The sequence below is a fragment of the Cynocephalus volans genome, chromosome 4 (assembly GCF_027409185.1).
Source record: "Cynocephalus volans isolate mCynVol1 chromosome 4, mCynVol1.pri, whole genome shotgun sequence".
NCBI lineage: Eukaryota > Metazoa > Chordata > Mammalia > Dermoptera > Cynocephalidae > Cynocephalus > Cynocephalus volans.
This window is the reverse complement of record NC_084463.1, coordinates 163,192,136-163,212,252: the sequence shown is the minus strand read 5'-3', so window position 1 is coordinate 163,212,252 and position 20,117 is coordinate 163,192,136. Positions and strand designations below refer to the sequence as shown.

Sequence of the window (20,117 nt, the reverse complement as noted above, 5' to 3'; positions counted from 1 at the left end):
TGCAGGTGCACCCTTCTTAGCACCTTGTGTGTGCTGGACCCTCTGCCTATAATGCTTCTTCCACTCCACACCCACCCATGGCCTTATGGCTTGCTCCCTCATCTCCTTCTGTTCAAAGGGCCCCTACTTAGGGAGGCTGACGCTGACCACTATATTTCAATCTGCAAACAGCCCCTCAACTCCCAGCCACCACCCCTGCTTTTTTCTTCTCCCTGTTTGTATCACCATATGGCTACTGTATCTTCTGCTTATCTGTCAACTGTCTCTCCCCCACAAAAATGTAAGCTCCATGAGGGCAGGGACTTTTGTCTGCTTTGCTCACTGCTAATAAACCCAGCACTACAATACCCCCTAAGACTCGTAGGTACTCAAACATTTGAATAAATGGATCTCAATAACAATGTTGAGTGGGAAAAAAACGACAGATCAAAATGATTCAATTTATACAGTTTAAAGACAAGCAAAACTTAAGTTACATAAGTATACATTCATAGATGGCAACACCATAATGCAAGAAAATGATACATGTTGGGTAGCACTTGCCTTGGGGAGGTCAGAAAGAGGGAGGTGGTCAGGGGAAGACACACAGGGAGCCAAATTAGTGGTAACATTCTATTTCTTAAGCTGATTAGTGGGTATAAAACTGATGGTTTTAATGTTTAATAATATCTGTACGAATGTTGGTATATACTATTTGAATATATGATCTTATTGAAAATTAAAATTAAAAATCAACTAAAGCAGGCATTGGCAAGCTGTGGCCCACCAGGCCAAATCCAGCCTACTGCCTGTTTTTGTAAATAAAGTTCTATTGGAAGACAGCCACCTTCATTTGTTTATGTATTGTCTATGCTGCTTTCATATTACAAAGGCAGAGGTGAGTAGTTGCAGAGACCTTTCAGCCTGTAAAGCCTAAAATATTTACTAACTGGCCCTATACAAAAAAAGTTTGCATACCCTCAATAAAGTTATCTGGTTATAATGTGGAATTTGTAAAGACATTAAATGAAAAATCAAAAAGATCCACTCATCTGTTAACATATATTCCTTCAAAGCATATGTGATTATCCACGGTGTGCTGAAAAAATATGGTTCTATAAAACATGGGAGACTCCATAGCAAACCTTTATAATGTCCTGGGTGCTAAAAAGAAATAGAGATTTTAAAGAGGAATGTTTTAGAAAGCAAACTGCAAAATCTCAAGTTTATGATCTCTACTCCAGTCAAAGAAAGGATTATGTTACATACAAGGGTACTTCAAAAAGTTCATGGAAAAAGAGAATTAAAAGATAATATGAATCTTCCTATGAAAATTTTTAAGTACCCTCATATGTTTTATTTACATAGATAAGATTATCACATTTATGTAAATAAAACATATGTAACATAATCTAAACTTGAAGGAAAAAAACCTGCAGTTAAACGCAACTCCATAACCTCCTCCCCACCTAAATCACCATTACTTGCCCACAGCAGCTAGGTAGACCTCAAAGCTTCTCTATGACCCCATAATATCCCATTTCTCTCCTTCAGGACATTCTCTTCACCATAAGAGTTGTTTCTGTACTTATTTCTATTATTATTGAGGAAAAGTAATAATATTAATACAAATACTACTCTGTGCCAAGCACTGTGCTAAACAGTTAAAATTCAATATTAATTTCACAGATAAAGCAACAAAGGAACAGAAACATGAACTAATATCAGCCTGGAAAACTGTACGAGCCAGAACTCAAACTCAGCTATTTTAGACCCCATGCACTCTTAACTATCACAGTATATTCTGAATTGAGGACGGAAAGCAGGTATTAATCTGTGAAGACTCCCCTTAGCAAAATACTATGCCTATAATAAGTACCAAATGCATAGTTGTTGAATCCATCTAAGGGTGGAATAAAGCAAGGATAGAGTCCACAGTGGCAAGGGGAAAGTCAAAGAGTGCTCTTTAATCAGAAGTGGCAGGGTCTCACTGGAAAACAAAAGAGGCAGGCAGATAGGTCCTGCCAATTGTCCAATGACTATAAAAACCCTATGTATCTCTATGTCAACCAAAGAAAACCAGGAGACACTGTCCCTGCATCTACTAAATGATGACAAAAAACTGACATGTACTACCACCAAAAGGAAACAGCTCAGAAATTAGCCATTTATTCTTAACTCTCAGTGAGATTCTGCTGTGATGTCACTCTTGAAACAAATGGCACTTAAAACTGTGGTCTAGTGGGGCCAACACAACCCTAAGATATCATCTAGGAACTGAGATTTCTCCACTGCTTCTGGGTCCATTCCTTGCCATGGCCTAAAATTCTCTCTAAGAATCAATGACCTCAAAGTTCTGTTTCAGTCCAAAACCATGATTCTCATAAAAGGAAGCCCCAAACAGCCAATCAAGTCACCACCCTTCAATGTTCCTTTCACCACTGTCCCCATCTGGGCTGATTCACCAACCAACTACTAGGTCACCATGGAACATGCCTCAGTGAGTGCTGTACCCTGCCCTGATTAGGGTCTCACGCATTCTCAGGCAAGCTCTCCTTTCTCTTCTCAAAGTGTGTCTCTGCCACCAGTATTCTTGTTCAGATTTATATTCAGGTACAGAAAACACAAGACTCCAACTAGCAATCCACACAGCTTTCTCCAAGTCTGACTCAACATTCAGTCATCATCTTATCTCTGCATTTTAGTCCTGCTCTCTAATGTTCCTAAAAACAATCTTTCATTTTTCTTTCCTTTGGGCCACCAGATTTCATGGCAGTTAATCTCTGGGGTATACAAACTATTTCAAGTCCCCACTGTTAGAAATTCTGGAACTAATAAATACCCTAGTTTCCAGAGTCACTGAGAAGTACAAAATCAGAGCCTCCTTAGATCAGTAAAAACATGTTTAGAACCTATCAAATACTATTTACATAAATTCTGTCAGCTGTATAGTCTTCACTAATACTTGTAAGTGACCAGCAGTAAATAGCCTCTACTCAAGGTAAAGCCAGTTCTCTGTCAAGTCTGTGACATGAAAATGTTCCAGTTAGGGCTGGCACGTGGCTCGCTTGGGAAAGTATGGTGCTGATAACACCAAGGCCACAGGTTCGGATCCCCATATAGGGATGGCCGGTTAGCTCACTTGGGAGAGCGTGGTGCTAACACCAAGTCAAGGATTAAGATCCCCTTACCGGTCATCTTTAAAAAAAAAAAAAGAAAGAAAGAAAAAAAAAAAGAAAATGTCCCAGTTAGATGTAAAGGTAAGAAGCCTTTTCACATACTACCAAATCCCCTTTTATTTGTTTCTTCACAAACTAGCTATTCCACCTGGTATCCAGAGGTCAGTTTATAATCTTTCAAACCTGAAATTAATGGAGTACTCATCTGACAACTATCTCCCTCCCAGAAAAAAAATAAAATTAAAAATAAAGAGGGAAGAAGAAAAGGGGCTTTCATGACAACTAAATCTAAGCCAAAGTCAAAATGCTACAAAAACAAATCTCCAGTCAACCTAGATCCACACTGCAACTGAAAAAACCCATTCCCACTCAAAGCACCATCCGTTTCAAGAATGTGCAATATTTCTAGCAAGAATCTACATCAAGCCTCTGACAAATATGGAACCACAGACAGTATTTCAAGTTTGATGAAGGGACAACCAACATGTATGGAGCAATAAACATCAGTCCTACTTGTAATTACAAAACAGCTTCACCAACATGGGAAGAATGGAGCTGCTTTTTAAGACACCCCAAACCAAGGAGGCAAGACAAACAACCATTTAGTACAAACCAGTAACAAGGCATAACTATGCTACTCTTTTGCTTACAAGACTTCTAGCAATCTCAATCACCTACAGTTTAAACAAATCAACCAGCAAAGAGAAGCTCTTTCCTCAGAGGCCTCTAGGGCCCATCACTAAGAGCCTACTTACTTATACCATGTATAATTCTAACAAGCTCTGCTAACTGATCTCTTTTGTAATTGCTTGCCTCTCCCTCTAGGCTGAAAGTCCTTAAGGGCCTGTTCATCAGTGAATCCCAAATACAGTTCCCGGCAGAGTAAGGACTCAATTACTATTTCTGCTGACCAAATAAATGAAGATTAGAAGTAGATGGGGTCACTTTTCGTTCTCAATATAGCCATAGGCAGAATTTAAGGATGAAAATCAGAAAGTGCCTCCATGATCTGCCTTTTATATGTCCAGATAGTAACATCTAATTGATGAAAATGTGTATAGTTTTCATACTAACATTCTTCCGTTCAATAAACTACATAACCTAAATTTTAAGTATGGGCAAGAAAAGGATCTCTGCCCTTCTACCACTGCACCTCATCTCCCCAGGAGGAAAGAACATTCCCTCATTTGTCAGAGTCCGGGGCACAGAGGAGTCCCCTCAACTAGTAGGCAGGGTCACTGTGTTAAAAGGTAGCATACTGTATGCCTCTCTCCTTGCCTTCAAAGGGCAGAACTGGTAAACTGATCCAGAACTAAGTCTCTGGGAATAGTTCCTCATTTAAAAAAAAAAAAAAAATTGAAGCTGGCATCTAAAAACAGAACTGAGAGCTGACTGACAAGATGAGGACAAAAGATACAAAACTCAAAATCTACAGCAGTATGAGGTTTTTCAGCACAGAAGCAACATCTAAAAACCTGAGTTCTACTAAGTTTCAGCACAGTATAATAATGTATGTTCACAAGATAAAGGAAAGAAAGTTTCTAAGTTATTTTATAATTTGTTTAATATTTCTTTTAAAGTTCAGTCTTCTCACACCCGAAAAATGATATATGTACACCATCTCCCCACTAGTAAATAATCTCCAAGGCAGGATCTAGATTCTACAGAGTTCACAGATCACCCAAAGTATAAACTCACAAGCAGTCCCTAAAATCTATGGTCTAGAACAGTGGTTCCAAAACCCAGTGGGACTTCATATTGTCCAAGAAGCTTTTAAAAAAATTAATTCTCAATATTATCAAAAATTTCCAGAGGTGGAGTCCACAGTCTTAAAAGTGTCCCAAGTGATTCCAACATAGGCCAGTCTAGTATCTATCTAGAGCAGGATTTCTCAACTTAGCAGTATTGATATTTTCAGCTGGATAATTTTGCTGGGTGGGGGTGGGGGACTGTCCTGTGTTCTATAGGATGTTCAGCAGCAGTATCCTTGGCCTCTACCCTCTAGACATACACTGCCCACACCCAGAGGTGTGGCTAGCAGAAATGTCTCCAGATGCTGCCAGATGATTCCTGGGGGGGCAAAATCGCCCCCAGTTGAGAACCCCTGATCTAGAGTAAATTGAAAACCAATCATTTGAAGTTTTCTTAAGAAAGAAAAAAAATATGAAAGTTGCTTAAAATGAAGAGGCCAGGTCTGTTTTTTCAGTACATCCTCAGATGCAGTTAACACCACTCAGCCCACACTGGGCTCAGATCTTGACTTATGAGGGCCAAACCAGACTGCTGTGCTTTTCATGAAATAAACTCAGTGGTGAGTTTTAGTTGAGCAGATAATTAGAAAAGCTTCATTATCACTATCATTTACTCATTTCAAGTGTGACAAAACTTTGTGAAATTTTGTATCTATATATATACACTCAGGCTGCCTTCTCAAATATCTAAAATATAAATCTGCAAGATCCAAGTTTATCATAGAAATAAACTGAATACTGATCCTGACAAATACTCTGTTTTAAGGAAGAGATGTTTATTTGTAATAAGCACATTATCTTTCTACCAAACAAACACAAAAATTTATCTTAAGCTAAGCAAACCTCGCCCTCTTGAGACCTAATTTTATTACTATTCATTTTCTGTCCAGCTATGTATGGTCTGTCTCAAATTCTCAATTAGTTAAACGAAACTAGAAAGTTGTTTGTTTTTTGGTTTGTTTTGTTTTGCTATACTTTACACAAAAGCTAAAGTCTTTTATTTTTTATTTTTTATTTTTTTTAAAAGATGACCGGTAAGGGGATCTTAACCCTTGATTTGGTGTTGTCAGCACCACGCTCACCCAGTGAGCAAACCAGCCATCCCTACATGGGATCCAAACCCGTGGCCTTGGTGTTATCAGCACCGCACTCTCCCGAGTGAGCCACAGGCCGGCCCCAAAAGCTAAAGTCTTTTAAACCCAAAACAATCTTCTTCCTGTCCCTGAGTAAGTCACACCAGCAAGATGCTCATCTCTACTTAAGACCGAGTCTATCAAAATACACTTTTCCAGTGCAATAAAGCAAGCCAGGTCCCAAGCAAATAATACCAAGGGAAAGACAAGCATGGTTTCAAGAACCATGGAGAAAAGCACAGGGCAGGCATTTAAAAGACTATGAGTTCAAGTATGACTGAACGGATGGCATTTTGTTAAATATTCCTGACACCCTGACCGGACATATTGAAGTGCACAATAGCTTCCAAAGCACCCATCGAAGACCACAGCTATTTCCCAAATTATCTGTGCTGAAGTATATCTCAATACACAGAAGGCTTTCAATCTTCAACAACAACCAGGAGTATACTACGGTCCTGAAGTTATTGATTTGGCGGCCAATCACATCCAGGAAGTAGTATCCAAAAATACTTGAGGAGCAGAGTCCTACTTAAGCTCCTAATGGCCTTTTCTGTATTTCACCACCTTTTTAAACAAAACATTCTTAGGCACCATCACAAATTACTCCAGCGAATGTATGTAATTTAACGAATCTTTAACAACCCCTCTCCTGAAAAAATCAAAACAATTTCCAGTTCATTTTTTTTTTCAGCCCAACTGACTCAAATACAGAGAACTTTCTAAAAAGACAGTCACCAACAGCCAGGGCTTAAACACTCATCTGGCTTCCTAATGGTATCTAAACATTTAAAAATTAAATTTAGTCAATACTAACCACTAATTACTAAGCTTACTCTATGTGCCAGGCTGCTCGACATGTATAAGTCATTTCCGTCTATACTCAGTTACATGTATAAATCCATTTGTTGGGACAAACTTACCGGGTAGACACTATTACTATTCCCTTATTACAGAGGAAGAAGAAAGGTTGAGTAACTTGCCCAATAATGTCACAGCTAGAAAGCGGTCAAACCCAGATCTGAATCCAGGCAATCTAACTCCAAGGTGAAGAGAACCACCACCACCACTAACTGGGCATCAGACACTAGCTACTGAAGGCACATTTCAGTGGCTGGAGACGTGGAGTCCTTTTCCCACTTGCTGCCTTTCTGCAACATGACCTTGAGAACAAAATAAAAGTAAACTTCCCATTAGTGAAGTGGGACAATATCAATATTAACAACTGCTGCGAGCATGAAAGGGAACAACTACCAAGGGTCCCCTGCCATAAACGCCAAACATAAACAGCGCTCTATCCATCCCCACAGAGAAAATGTTGAGGACCAGGAAAATGACATTAAGTCATGAGGCTGAAACGTCAGGGCACAGAGATACGTCCAAGGACTCATTGTCCAAGCTGTGATCAAAGCAAACAAGACGTCTGGAGGAGACACCTCCAGGTTAACAGAGAATGGGCTTCTTTAAGAGGGTGGTACTTCGAGTCGCAAGAGGGACCACCCCCGCTCCCCGGCTCAAATACACGAGAGAGACATTCGTGACCACATCTACCTCAGCGCCTCAGCAGCGGGGTAAAAAAGTCACCGGGAAGGCTGCTGGGAGACTCCGAACCGGTTTGTGTGTATCCCGATGACTGTGCGCCGCGGGAGCAGAAACCCACAGAACTTGTTTCCCGGAGGAGAGCGCGCAACAATGGCCTTCGCGGAGCTTTACGGCGAGTTGCTGCCCCAGCTGGACGCGCTCCCCAAGGCCCCCGGGGGAAGCTGACCGGGAGCCCAGGCCGGGCGGCAGCGGGGCCGGGCGGTGGGCGACGCCGCGGGCGGCGGGCGGGGGACTGGAGCCCGAGCCCCCATCAGGGGCGCCTCGCCCGGCCGCCGCGCAAGGCCGCGAACGTCAACGCGGTTCCGAGTTCGCCGCCCGGGCCGCGTCCCGCCCCCGGCGCCCGGCCTGGCGGGGCCCGGCTGACAGGAGCTGGCGGGGAGCGGCCGCGCAAGACGGCGCCGCGCCTCCCGGGCCCGCGGAGCAGCCAATTCCGGGGGGGAGGGGAGAGGGGCCGGGGCGCTCCCTCCCCGCGCAGCTAGGGGTCGACCGAGGGGCCTCGGCCGCGCACCCCGCGTACCCCGCGCCGCGGTCCGCGCCGCCGCCCCCCTCCCCCGTTACCTGGAGGTGCCCACGACCCGCCGCTAGTTGCGCTCAGGCGGGAAACGCGCTCACCGACACCATCAGCGAAGCGCCCAAAATGGCGGACGTATCAAGCAGGCCTTGAGTTCCGCCCGCCCTCCCTCCGGCCGCCTCGCAGCCAATCGCAGCCGTGCTCCCGCCCCCAGCTCCATGCTCATTGGCTTGCCTCTCCCGCTCCCTGCAACCTATTGGGACGCCCAGCGGCTCCCTTGCCTTCACTGCGATTGGTTCGCAGGCCTCGTCAGTCAATCGCGGGGGGCGCATTCATTTCCCATGGACCTGAAGGATCCCCGGAGTCTGAGAAACAAATCAGAAACCGGGAGAATCCCGGCTGAGCCCCTCTACGCCGTAGCAACAGCAGGGCCTCCACTTGACGGACGCTTCGGACCACCAATCCGAGTGGCCAATGCTTTTTAAAACTAAATCGAGCCAAACCAATGATGGCCGTGGAGTCCGGTGCCGCAAGGGAACCAATAGGGGGGCGAGACGCCCGGCCGCCGGGCGGGCGGAGGCGGCGCGGAAGCCGGTGGTGATGTGCGCCCCAATGCGCGCCGGCGGAAGGAGCAGGCCCGAGCCGGGGAATTAGCTCAAATGGTAGAGCGCTCGCTTAGCATGCGAGAGGTAGCGGGATCGATGCCCGCATTCTCCACCTCCGTCTTTTATAAGAAGGGTCGTCCGTCGTGAGCACTTGACCGGAGCGAGGGGGCCGCCCCGGAAGTGGGGTCAAGGTGAGGGGGCGCCGAGCGTCTCTAGCTGTGGCCCACCACGACGGAGGATAAGTTCGCCTGTATAAGGGGGCCGGGGTGCCCTTTTTGTCATAAGAAAGGGTTACACACGAGCTTCTTCCAGAATGCTCCCCTGGGCTTCCCTCCCCGCTATCTCCCCTCCTGCTGGGGAGGGCGGAGGTCCCGGGCCCCAGGAGCCCCTGCCCCCTGAGCCGGGCCCGGCACCCTAAGGACAGTCCAGCTTATGCCCCTACTAAAAACCCGCGGTGCTCCAAGATGGAAATCGACAGAGGGCAGAAGTGACACGAAGCCGCAGTCCAGACTGATGCAGAACCGTCCGCTGGCCGAGGACGGCGGGTTTTCCGCCCTGCTGCAGCTGCTCGGCATGTGCCCAGTACTGCGGGGTGCGGGGTCCACATGTTCTACTGCGGGTCCCTCAGCACACTACCTGGGAAACATGAGGTGGTGGTCAGCTAAGCAGGCTCAGGGGCTGGCCTTTCCCGAGAAGGTGGCAGGGGTGACATGCAGGGCCTTGAGGGGCAGTGCCACCATGCCAAACCCTGATCCTCATACCTCAGAGAGGGGCACTAGGCCTGTAGTCCTAATGGGAGCTCCATGCAGGGAGGCTGTGAGGGCTCTCCCAGCAGGTCCGGCAGCTGGCTCCAGGGGTGCTGGCTTGTTCAGAATGGCCACTCCAGCTCAAAGAGGGCACAGCATGATTACTGTGTGGTTTCCCCAGGCTGCCTCCGGGAGTCCGGGCCCCTAGGAAAAGCAGCAGAGCTTAGCCCCTGGGGGTGGGAGGAGGGCAGGACCTGCTGAGTTGGGCACCTGGCTGCCTTCCCAATGCTCAGCATCTCTACACCTCCACCCCCACCCTTTGCATGAGCACCCAAGTGGTCTGAGCTCTCTCTACCTCACTGGCTCAGGCTCTCTGAGCCCCAATTCTAATAGTGCCAGTTTGGGTTGGGTCAACCCCAAGGGCCTGGGGAGCTGGAATTCTGGGCTTGCAAACATTCCCCTGCCCCCAGCCCACCCTTTCAGCAGACACTGTGGCTGGAGGCAGACCCTTTAGAAGGAATGCATTGCTGGTAACTCCAGAACAGCATATCATCCCCATTTTAGATTACTTAACTGAGGCCTAGAAAACATTCGGGCACAAGGTACAGCCCATATTGACTGGGTGACTTTGGCTGGATGATCTAACCTCTCTGACTCTCCAGTAAGTATCTGTACAGTGCAGATGATAATATCTACTAAGCCATGTTCACGCCCTAAAGCATGCTAGTCCTTGAGGAGGCCAGCAAACAAAGACAGGTCTTACAATGATTCTGCTGCACAGAGAGGCTAGAGGCCTTGCCCAAGGCCACACAGCTAGCGAAGTGTGCTTAGTGCGAGGGCTTGGGAGGGGGACATATAGGCAGATAATCTGGGGTAGGTCGGGAGTGGTCTTGCCAGGGAGAGGAAACTACAGCAGCACATCAGGGTGGAAAACAGTGCAGGTGATCACAGGCCTGGGGAAAGACAAGGGAAGCAGGTCAGGAGGGAATCTCAGAGGCCTTGCAAGACAGGCAAAGGAACTTGGTGTTTATGCTCAGACAGTGAGAGCTAGAGAAAGCTTCTGGGCGGGAGGGAGACTGCCGTTCAGGACTACCCATACTTTAGAAAGGACCGATTAAAGCAAGAGCAGCAAGTAGTAGGAGTAGCACAGGATCAGAGGCACAGGACTGCAGAGCACAGGAGAGGCTGCCGAGAGCCCAGGGACTGGGATTGGTGCTTGAGAGGGAAGCTGGGCCGTGGGCCAGAGCGGGCAGGGAGAGCCAGGACCTGCCATCTGTCCCACTGATCTGTACATCTCTTTACTCATTCATCATCAAAGGATGTGCCAGAGTGTGCTTCAGGCTCCTCCAGCCCAGACTTCTGAGGTGGGTCACAGGACCATGTGCACTGCAATTAAATGAAATACTACAATACCTCACCCAGGGTAAGTAGGACCCAAAGGTCTCCAATTATGGTGCACTCCTAACCTAACAGAAAGGGTTGAAGTCAGGGAGGACTACTTGGAGGAGGAGGTATCTGTGCTTAGCCCAGTTCAACCCATCTCCTGAGACCCACGGGGAGCCACTGACAGGCTTTAAGCAGGGGAATGACTAGGAAGCTTTGCATTTTACAAAGACCAACGTCTCTTAAAATTTCTAGATTTCACGGATCACCACCTTCTTTCTCCCTTTTCTCCCTAATCCTTTTGTGGTTTTATTTTCAATGGTTAACTTTTTAATTCATCTAGACTTTTTAAAAAAACACACATGTACATGAATATTTTCAAGCGTACTTGAAAGTAGAGGGAAGCATATAACGAATGCCCATCTACCTGACACCCGGCTATTACTCCTAAAATTGGGGAAACTGCCAAATAGAGCTGCCAAACTTTTATTCTACCAAGTAACAATTTTAAAACAATAACTAAAACATAAAAGATAGGACATTTTAACACACGTGCACTCAGGAAAGACTAGCTCTGAATAAAGACTTCAAGTTGAATAAGTTCAACTTGAAGAAAAGCCAGCACGTTGTCGTTCCTTTTGTGATGTCCATCCCAGGCTGGCACTGATTCGTGGGCTGGAGTGGGGCTGCCCTGGTAGAGGACATGCTCTGGAAGGGCTTGGGCTGGCACCCAGGAGCCCAGACTCCAGGCTTATGCTGAGTCGGGTCAAGGGGTGCTGAGGCTAGAGAGAAGAGTACAGATAGAGGGCTCTATGGGATATGGAAACTTAACTCTTCTATTTCCCTTTCTTCTCTTCAGTGCATTAAGATTTGATATGTATGTATGTATATGTATGTATGTGTGTGTGTGTATGTATTTGGTGGCTGGCTGGTATGGGAATCCAAACCCTTGACCTTACCCTTGAGCTTGGTGTTACCAGCACCACCTCTAACCACGTGAGCTAACTGGCCAACTTTTTCTAAGATTCAGTCCCAGTTGGGGAGGAGGTATTTCCCTTCCCACAGAGGACTGTCAGTGGCCTGACTGCTGGTAGGAAGTGGAACTGCTAGGCTGCTAAGGACTAGGGCTGCCATTGAGCTGATGGGGAAAAAGAAGAGGGCACTGGGCAGAGAGGAGGAGTTAGAGGCAGGGAGTCTGGGAGAGGACCGCGAGAGGAGGAGCCAGCAAGGGGGTTCCTTGGTGGGACCCCCGCCCCCTGGCCTGAGGGTGTGGTCCAACAAGAGGGTCCCAGTGCTGTGAAGAGCCAGCAGAATAGTCAAGAGAAGGAACTTTGCAGGAACCAAGTGGGATCCAGTCACCACCCAACTTCCCAACCACCCAGACTTCTTGGAGACAAGACATCCCACATCGCCCCACCCAGGTTCCCCAGTAGCCTGCCTGACAGTGGAAATGTCCAAGACCTGGCCACATGGACACAGTTGAGCTGCCCAGGGTGGATGCTGTCTCAGTACCTAAGGGCAGCTCTAGATCCAAGGGGGCTGCAGACAGGGCAGGCAGGCAGCTCCCACACCCACCCTGGGATAAGGGGTTGGACGACTGAGCTGAGCAAAGGGCCCTCCTCTGATGGGGTCAGTGGGAAGGAGCCTATTACACAAGGGAGACCCCGCAGGACTCAGTGAAGGGTGACAGAGACAGGGAGTAGTGGCCATCACCGCAGAGGTGACAGGGTTTGGAGGGAAGGTGGCACATTGAGTAGCACCTGGTAGCCATTTATTGGATAAAGAAATGATTACACAATTGAATGGAAAAAGTTCTAGCTTTGCTTCTTTTTACCCAAGCTTCAGTTTCCTCAACTACAAATTAGGGACACCATCTACCCAGCTGGGCTGTCGTGAAGTTTAAATAAACCAGGTTAACTTCACTCCCTCATTTAAGACACAGCTCAGACATCGGTTCCTCCAGGAAGCCCTCCCTGCCTTCCCATCTGAATACAGAGCCGCCTCTGGGCTCCAGTATATCTCAGCACTGCGTCTTCCCCACAGTTTTGGAAACTGCCCCATATCACGGATTTGGAGTGTCTGCAAGGAGGGGGCCACATCAGACTAGTCTCTGGATCTCTCAGCACGTGACTTAGGTGCAAGGTTCTTCTGCATGCAGCAGGTGCTTACTGAAGGTTGACAGATTAATTGGCACATAGTAGGCAGCCAGTGGATTGGCACCTCACTCCCCCTAGCTGACTGCGTGGGCAGGAAGAGGTCCAGCGGGGAGGCCTGTGGCCACCAGATGGCATCCCTAGCCATGTGTATTAGTCTGTTTTGTTGCTTATGACAAAATTACCTGAAACTGGGTAATTTATAAGAAAACGAAATTCATTGCTTACAGTTTTGGAGGCTGGGAATTCCAAAGTCCAGGGAACACATCTGGAGAGGATTTTTAGTGGTGACTTTACAGCAGTGCAGGTCTCACGTGGCAGAAAATGGAGGAGAGAGACTAACTTCTCATGTGCTGTCCTTTTAAAGCCCTTAGAACCACACCCCTGACCATTATTAATCCATTCATTACTGCATGGTCCTATAATCATCTCTTCAAGGCTCTACCTTTCAGTTACCATAACAGGATTCTCCACCCTCAACACTGTCACAGTGGGGGTCAAGTTTTGGGGGCACACTCAATCCAAGGCACCATGCAATGGCTCTATCAGGGTGCTGGGGGGATGGGGAGGGCTGCAGAGGATGACTCGGCCCTCCCCCCAGCCCACTCAGGCCTCCAGGGCTCAGTAGCCCAGGCTAATCCTTCTCACCACTTGCCTGATCCCTGGCAGGCCCTCAGACAGGATGGCTGGCTGGGCAGGAGAATGGAGCTAGGGTGCTCTCGGGGAACCCCCATGACACAGCTGTTGCTTCTGAGTCAGCAAAGGCTCTGCTGCTTTCTCAGGTATGTGCCTGGTGGCAGGAGACCCAGCTTTTGGGCCTAGGAGCTCTGGTACTCCTTTAGCTCTGCCAGTCTTAGCAGTGTGACCTTGGGCTACTCCATCACCTCTATGAGCTTTAATAGGTCACGGCTTCCATTCGCCAAGGACCTGCTACTAGCCAGACGCTCCACAAGCAGGGCTTTCTCACAGGCTATCTCTCGTGGAATCCTGACAAGCGCCTTTCAGTAACAGATGGGCCCGTTGGGTGAGGCCGACTGGAGGTGACACTGTCCTTCAAGGCACATCCCAATAACCCTGTCCACAAAGGGGCCTTGAGTCCCCCAGCATCTGCTCTCTGACCCAGCACTGACTGTGGTGGCAGCAGCAGCAAGTTGGCCTGTCTACATTACTACCAAGCAGAGCCTCACCTTGGGGACTCCTGGGCAGTTAGGGGCAGGAGAGGCGACTCCCCGAAGGTGTGTCCCAGGAAACCAGGTGCCAGCTGGCTTGTGTGCCCACACCATCTGCCCTGGCAGAGCAGTCACACACAGGATTCCAGTGTTTGGGTGTCCTCCAGTTGTGGAGGCTGTCCAGAAGTTGGTCATGCACAGGACTTCCCTCGCTCAGCTGTTGTCACCTCTGTCTGCATCTCCAGCCCCCTTGGGGTTGGACAACCATTCAATGTCAGGTTCCTGTTGGGAGGCCAGGAGACACTCAGGCACTTCTTGCAGATCTTCGTGTTGTGATTCTCAAGTGGAGCTGCATCCAGCGTGAAGTGTAGTGGGGGTCAGGCCCTTCCTGCTAATGCGACAGGCATTTCCTCCCTCCCCTCTGAAGATGGTCAGTCCTGCCCAGCCTCCAGGGCACCGGGAGAAGAGCCCAGCTTCCTCACTACAGACCATGATAAATCAGTTCTCCGGTCTCTTCCTTGCCTGTCATCTGCAGTACCACCTGGGGTGGGCACAGAGCAGGCCTCAGGCTTCACTTGCTGATGGTCACAGATGCTGGAGGCTGCCATCAAGATGGGCAGCAGCTGAGGGCCAGCACCCCACAGATCAGACGACAACCAGTGCCAGCCAGGGAACAGCCCAAAGCCTGGGTAAGTGAATTGTAAGGACTTTTTCTCAGAAATTATTAAGAATCTGAGGACAGCAACCACAGAGCTTGAAACCTAACATGGGCCCTTCAGGACTGCGTGGGTCACACATCCATGAAGCCAGCCCTGCCTTCAGGGTCAGGGATGCCTTCCAGGGAAGATGGCAGCTTCTGCCCGATGTCACTTCCTCGTGGAACTTGACCGCAGAACGCCCACACGCAGGACAAGCATGCAACTCTGACAGCCATCTGGGGCTGGATGCTCACTCCATGGGGACATGCAACTCAGATGCACACAGGGCACGAAAGAATGGCAGTTATGTTTTAAAAAAAATTAAGTTTATAAATATTTCTCCACTGTACAAAGTTTTCCCAGCCCTGCCCACCCCCATCACTGTTCACATTTCTCACGTTTTTAAAATCCCAATTATATTTATTTTTTAAATCATAAAATATATTTTTTCTTTGTTCATATTTAAAACTATTTACAAGGGTGCAGAGACACGGGGTGGCCCGGCCGAGGTCAGGACGAGTCCGTGCAGGGGGACGGGGGCGGCGGGAATAGGTGGAAGTAGCTCCTCTCGGTGGCGGGCGAAGGCGGGCAGCTGTCCTCCGCCGACAGGTACTGGCTGTGCGGCGTGGGTGGAGGCGGGTAGGGGTCTGAGTCTGAGTTCAAATCCAGGTAGTACTTGCTGGCCTTCCAGCGGCTAGCACTGTAGTCGCTGTCACACACGTCCGTGCTGCAGGGCGTTGTCGGGGGTGCCATGCCACGAATGATGTAGGGCCTGAAAGAGACAGAGAGAGGAAGTGCAGCACCTCGGGTCAGGGTCCACAGGCATGTCTGCCCCCGCGGGCACACAGGCCCTTGAGCCGCAAGGAAGGGCATTCGCAAGCATGAGCTCCTGTAGAGGCAGGCCTGGCTCAGGATCCACCCTAGCTGTGTGGCCTGGGCATATCACTTACCCTCTCTGAGCCTAAACATCCCCACCTCTAAAGTGGGCAACCTGCACATCGCTGAAGGGCTGCCAAGCCCAGGCCCTGGCAAGGTTGCCTCTGTAGAAAACGAGGCCTCCAGTGCCTGCCTGGCTGACCCTGGACTGTAACTTAATGCCTCTGAGCTTCAGTTTCTCAGTGATAAAAAGGTGGGGGATGAAAAAGTATCCATTTCAAAGAGGCCTAGGCTGGCCAGTTGGCTTACTTGGTTGGAGCGTGGTGTTATAACACCAAGGTCAAGGGTTCAGATCCCCATACTGGCCAGCCACCAAACAAAACAAAGGCGGGGGGGAGGCTTGTGAATATTAAATGAGATTCTGCATGCAAAGTGCTAGAACCAGTGCCTGATAAAAGGAAATGCTCGACATCCATTTGCCACAATATCATTACCGTAAATGTTGGAGACCAATGGGCCTAGAATGGTCCCATCTTGGGCTAAAGCAACCTGACTCCGAAGATGTCTCATCACCTCCCAGAGGCTGCCTGCACCCAGCTGTGGCCCAGAAATCCTGCATCAGGCCTCGTGGCTGGAGTGCAGGGAGGGGATTGTGGCAGGGCTTGTGGTGGGGCTCACAGTGGGCAGGAAGGTGAAGCCAACACCCGAGGGGCGCTTGGTGCTGAGACAAGTGCAGCAGGAGGACCCTGGCTGTTGCAGGTCAGATGGAGGGGAGGGAGTATGTCTCGGAGGTGGGGCCCAGAGCAGGACGGCGTGAGCAAAGGCACAAGGAGGGATGGGAGACTGTGACAACTCTGGGGGCAGTGGTGGCTGAAAGTGATGCTAAGGTACTAGGGAGCCACAGCAGTTCCTTAAGCTGGACAGGGTCTGGAAACAGAGGTGGTCTCTGCCAGAAGCTGCAGTTCCCAGCTCCCCTGCCAGGCCCCAGAGGCTGATTTCTGGCCCAGGAGTTCCCGGAAATGGCCACTAGATGGCAGGTGGTGCCACACTCAGGAGGCCCTGCTGTTCCAGGGACCCCCAGCAGTGAGGACACACAGTCTGCAGGCATGCCAAAACCCTGGCCTCTACGCAGGCCTGGCCCAGGCCCACCCCACATACCCCATCAGGTGAGGCCCTGTTGGCTGAGACCACTGGGTTAAAGGTCAGGAGGCTCACCCCTGCCCACCCCAGGCTCTGACGGCCCCTGGACAGAGACCAGCACACAGACCCTGCTTCTCCTCAACATTCATTCCTCACCAGGGAGGTGGGGCCTGTGACTCCAGTGTGGGCAACTTGGGGATTGGGTTGGGCTGAGCAGGACTGTGGGTTTCCCAGGCTCAAAAAGGAAATAGGCCATTGTTAAGAGTAAGGGGCAAGGTTCATCCTAACGACAGTCCACATATCAGGAAGCCCTGTGTGCCAGGCAGCATACCAGTCTTCACATATGTGTCCGATCCTTATGAGGACGGAGGCTCCAAGAAGTGGCGTCACAGCCAGAGTCCCACAGCTGGATTCAAACACATGGTCCCCGTGCACAGGCCTCCCCTGTAGTGGGCCGGCGGGTTGGGTGGGAACACCCACAATTGCAGCGTTTGAGGCCCACAGCCCACCTTACAAAGTGTCCCTGAAGAGCCCACTCAGAAGGTGGGGTTCGGTTGGCTTCTGAACTCAACCTGCAGACCCATTTGGCTGGTTTAGAAACAAACCATGGTGTGGCTGGCAGAGCCGAGGGGAGCAGGGCCAGGCCTGACGCACACACACCAGCCCCTGGACCTCTCGCCTGTGAAACGAGACAAGGCCCTCCTCCTACAGGCCTGCCTGGACGCCACGTGGCCTCAACACATGCAGGGCTGTGCGGGGACTTCCTACCTGTACGGTCTGGCAGTGGCCGGAATGTTTGGAGAGTAGAACATGTCCATGTTGTACAAGGAGGGGTCCGTGGCAGGGGACGGTGGTGGGTTCAGGATCTGAGAAGACCAAGCCAGGGTTACTCTGGGCCCTCCCAAGCTGTGCTGCCGCCTGCCTTGGGTTTTCTTGGGGAGGGGGGGGAGGGGTTCTGTCCTGGGCCAGCTCAGCTAAGCCAGCTCCATGCTTCCCAGGACTCCCTTCTCTGTTCGGTTCTAGTCAGGGTTGGTGAGACTTGAAAAGCAGAGGAGAGGCGGCAGCCATGTGCCACAAAGGTGGTCATGGTGAGAGGTGCCCTCACCCCTTCCAAGCACCCGCCCTGCCGACCAGCAGTGACCCAGGCCCACAGCCAGCAACTCAGCTGCGAACGCAGAGGTGGAACTCTGATAAGGTCCTCCGACTCCCGCACCAGCCCCTTTGTACCATCCCCTCAGCAGCAGAGATGTCCCTGCAGGCCCTGGAGGGTCCACCTACACCAGGAAATACCTCACCGGGTTTCTCCAGGACTTCCCCGCTAACTCTCCTTCTGCATTTTACTTCCTCACCTCCTCCTGCCATTGCACACAGTCTAACTCCTCTATAACATCCTCATCCCTAAAAATCACCTGGCTGTTCCCTGCTTGAGCCCTGACCATGGCACAGGGGTCACCACACTGCCAGAAAAAGCATCCCTTTCTCAAGGGGCTGTACCGACATTTGCCCCAAAACTGTGATGAGACAAATCTACCAGGTGAACGCACCCTCCAGGGCTGGGCAGCACGTAAAGGGACAAAGGGATTTGGGGCCCAGACACCACCCAGGTCTGCACCTCCCCAGTAACTACCACTGGCAGTAACCCAACTACCACAAAGTGTGCAGGGCTTGTGTGGGTCCCCCACAGCCATCCCTGCAGAGGACACAGCCCGATCCGAGCTCCTGCAGTGAAATGCGAACGGGCCTGTCGCTGTGTGCCCCGAAGGGCTGAGTTCTCCCTGACCCCCAGGGTGGTAAAAAGGGCACAGACTTTCATGCTCAACAGATCTGGGTAAAGTCCTGTTTTATTACCTCCCGGCTGCAGCATGATCACTGGTGAGGACTTCGCTTCTCTGTGCCTCACTTTCCCCATCTCAAAGACGGGGCCAAGAAGACCTGCTTCACAGGGCTGTTCTGGTAAGTAACCCACAGCAAGTGCCCAGGCCCTTCCCCTGCCCTTTAGGAAGTGATATGGGCCCCTGCTCCTTATTCTGGGGAGGGTCCTCTTCTTTTTTTTTTTTTTTTTTTTTTTTTTGGTCGTTTTTTCGTGACCGGCACTCAGCCAGTGAGTGCACCAGTCAGTCCTATATAGGATCCGAACCCGCGGTGGGAGCGTCGCCGCGCTGCCAGCGCAGCACTCTACCAAGTGCGCCACGGGCTCGGCCCGGGAGGGTCCTCTTCAACCCAAATAGCCAGGCTTGGGATTCCTCAGGAATTCACCCCAAAGTTGGGAGGGCATGATACTAAGCGGGAGGAGGGAGTCTCCAGAGCAGAAACCAGGCAGGGAAGCTGCAGAAAGAGCCTCCTGTATCTGCCTGTATGCTGGGCCTGTAGGGTCCTGTCTCCACATCTCCATGAACTTGGCTGGACCTGCTTTCTCTTCACCTTCGCCTCCCAAGGCAGACATCAGGATTCAGCTCAAATCCCCTCCTCTGCTGGGTGTAAGTTGCACCCCCCAACCCCTAGGGCATTAGGGACATCAAGGTGAGAAGTCCTTGAGCTGATTTTCCTAATACTGCGGTGGGCAGATTTCTGGCAAGTTTTGCCAGTCCAGCAACCCAGCAACATCTCAGCCGTCAGTGAACCAGGCTACCCCCTCTCGTTGCAAGGAGGTCTGGATCTTGGCCCTCGAGAGGCTCTTTCTTGATGCTCTATCTCGGCCCATCTGCTATTCTAGGAGTTCTCTTTACCTCTCACTGGCCAGATCCTTATTCCAGCCCCCATTAATAAGCCTGTATACTGAACTTTCTCTATCCCGATTAACACGTCTTCTGTTTCTCTGTCCTGAGAAGTTGGAGGTTGCCTCATCTGTACATCTAATCACATCTAAATAGAAAGCAGCATGAGGACATTAAGAAGAGAACATGGAGAGAAACTTTTTAATGATCACAGTAGGGAAGGCTTTTCTGAACATAACCAAAACAACTATCAGACACCATAAAAGATCTAGGGTTCGGATCCCCACACTGGCCAGACGCCAAAAAAAAAAAAAAAGAAAAGATGGATAATTTCATTGTATAAATGGCAAAACATACCATAACCCAAATCAAAAGCCAAAAATCTGGGAAACAAATATTTTCAACACATTTCCCAGGCAATGGGCTGATTTCCTTCATACGAGGATACTTCAAAGAGTTCATGGAAAAACAATTAAAA

At 49.7% G+C, this 20,117-nt stretch overlaps 2 protein-coding genes and 1 non-coding gene across 13 annotated transcripts in view; 1 reads left to right on the top strand and 2 right to left on the bottom strand.

Annotated features, from left to right (window-relative positions):
- PPP6R3 (protein phosphatase 6 regulatory subunit 3) overlaps positions 1 to 8,278 on the bottom strand; it is a 129,516-nt gene extending 121,238 nt beyond the window's left edge. For 9 of the 11 annotated variants that reach the window (XM_063092375.1, XM_063092376.1, XM_063092377.1 and 6 more), the window contains exons 1-2: positions 8,203 to 8,266; positions 6,966 to 7,205 (exon numbers count right to left, since the gene is read on the bottom strand). The gene's annotated coding sequence lies outside the window, so the exon portion shown is untranslated. Of the gene's footprint in view, positions 1 to 6,965; positions 7,206 to 8,202 lie in introns of all 11 variants that reach the window. The other 2 variants (XM_063092367.1, XM_063092370.1) reach the window with 2 other exon arrangements.
- Positions 8,279 to 8,799: 521 nt separating this feature from the next.
- On the top strand, positions 8,800 to 8,872 carry TRNAA-AGC (transfer RNA alanine (anticodon AGC)). The gene has a single exon. It is a non-coding gene; the product is annotated as a tRNA-Ala (tRNA).
- Positions 8,873 to 15,277: 6,405 nt separating this feature from the next.
- The window catches only part of LRP5 (LDL receptor related protein 5), a 110,542-nt gene continuing 105,702 nt past the window's right edge, over positions 15,278 to 20,117 (bottom strand). The window contains exons 22-23 of the mRNA XM_063092971.1: positions 17,694 to 17,791; positions 15,278 to 15,681 (exon numbers count right to left, since the gene is read on the bottom strand). Coding sequence (XP_062949041.1) covers positions 15,420 to 15,681; positions 17,694 to 17,791 — 360 coding nt within the window. The 3' untranslated portion in view covers positions 15,278 to 15,419. The remainder of the gene's footprint in view (positions 15,682 to 17,693; positions 17,792 to 20,117) is intronic.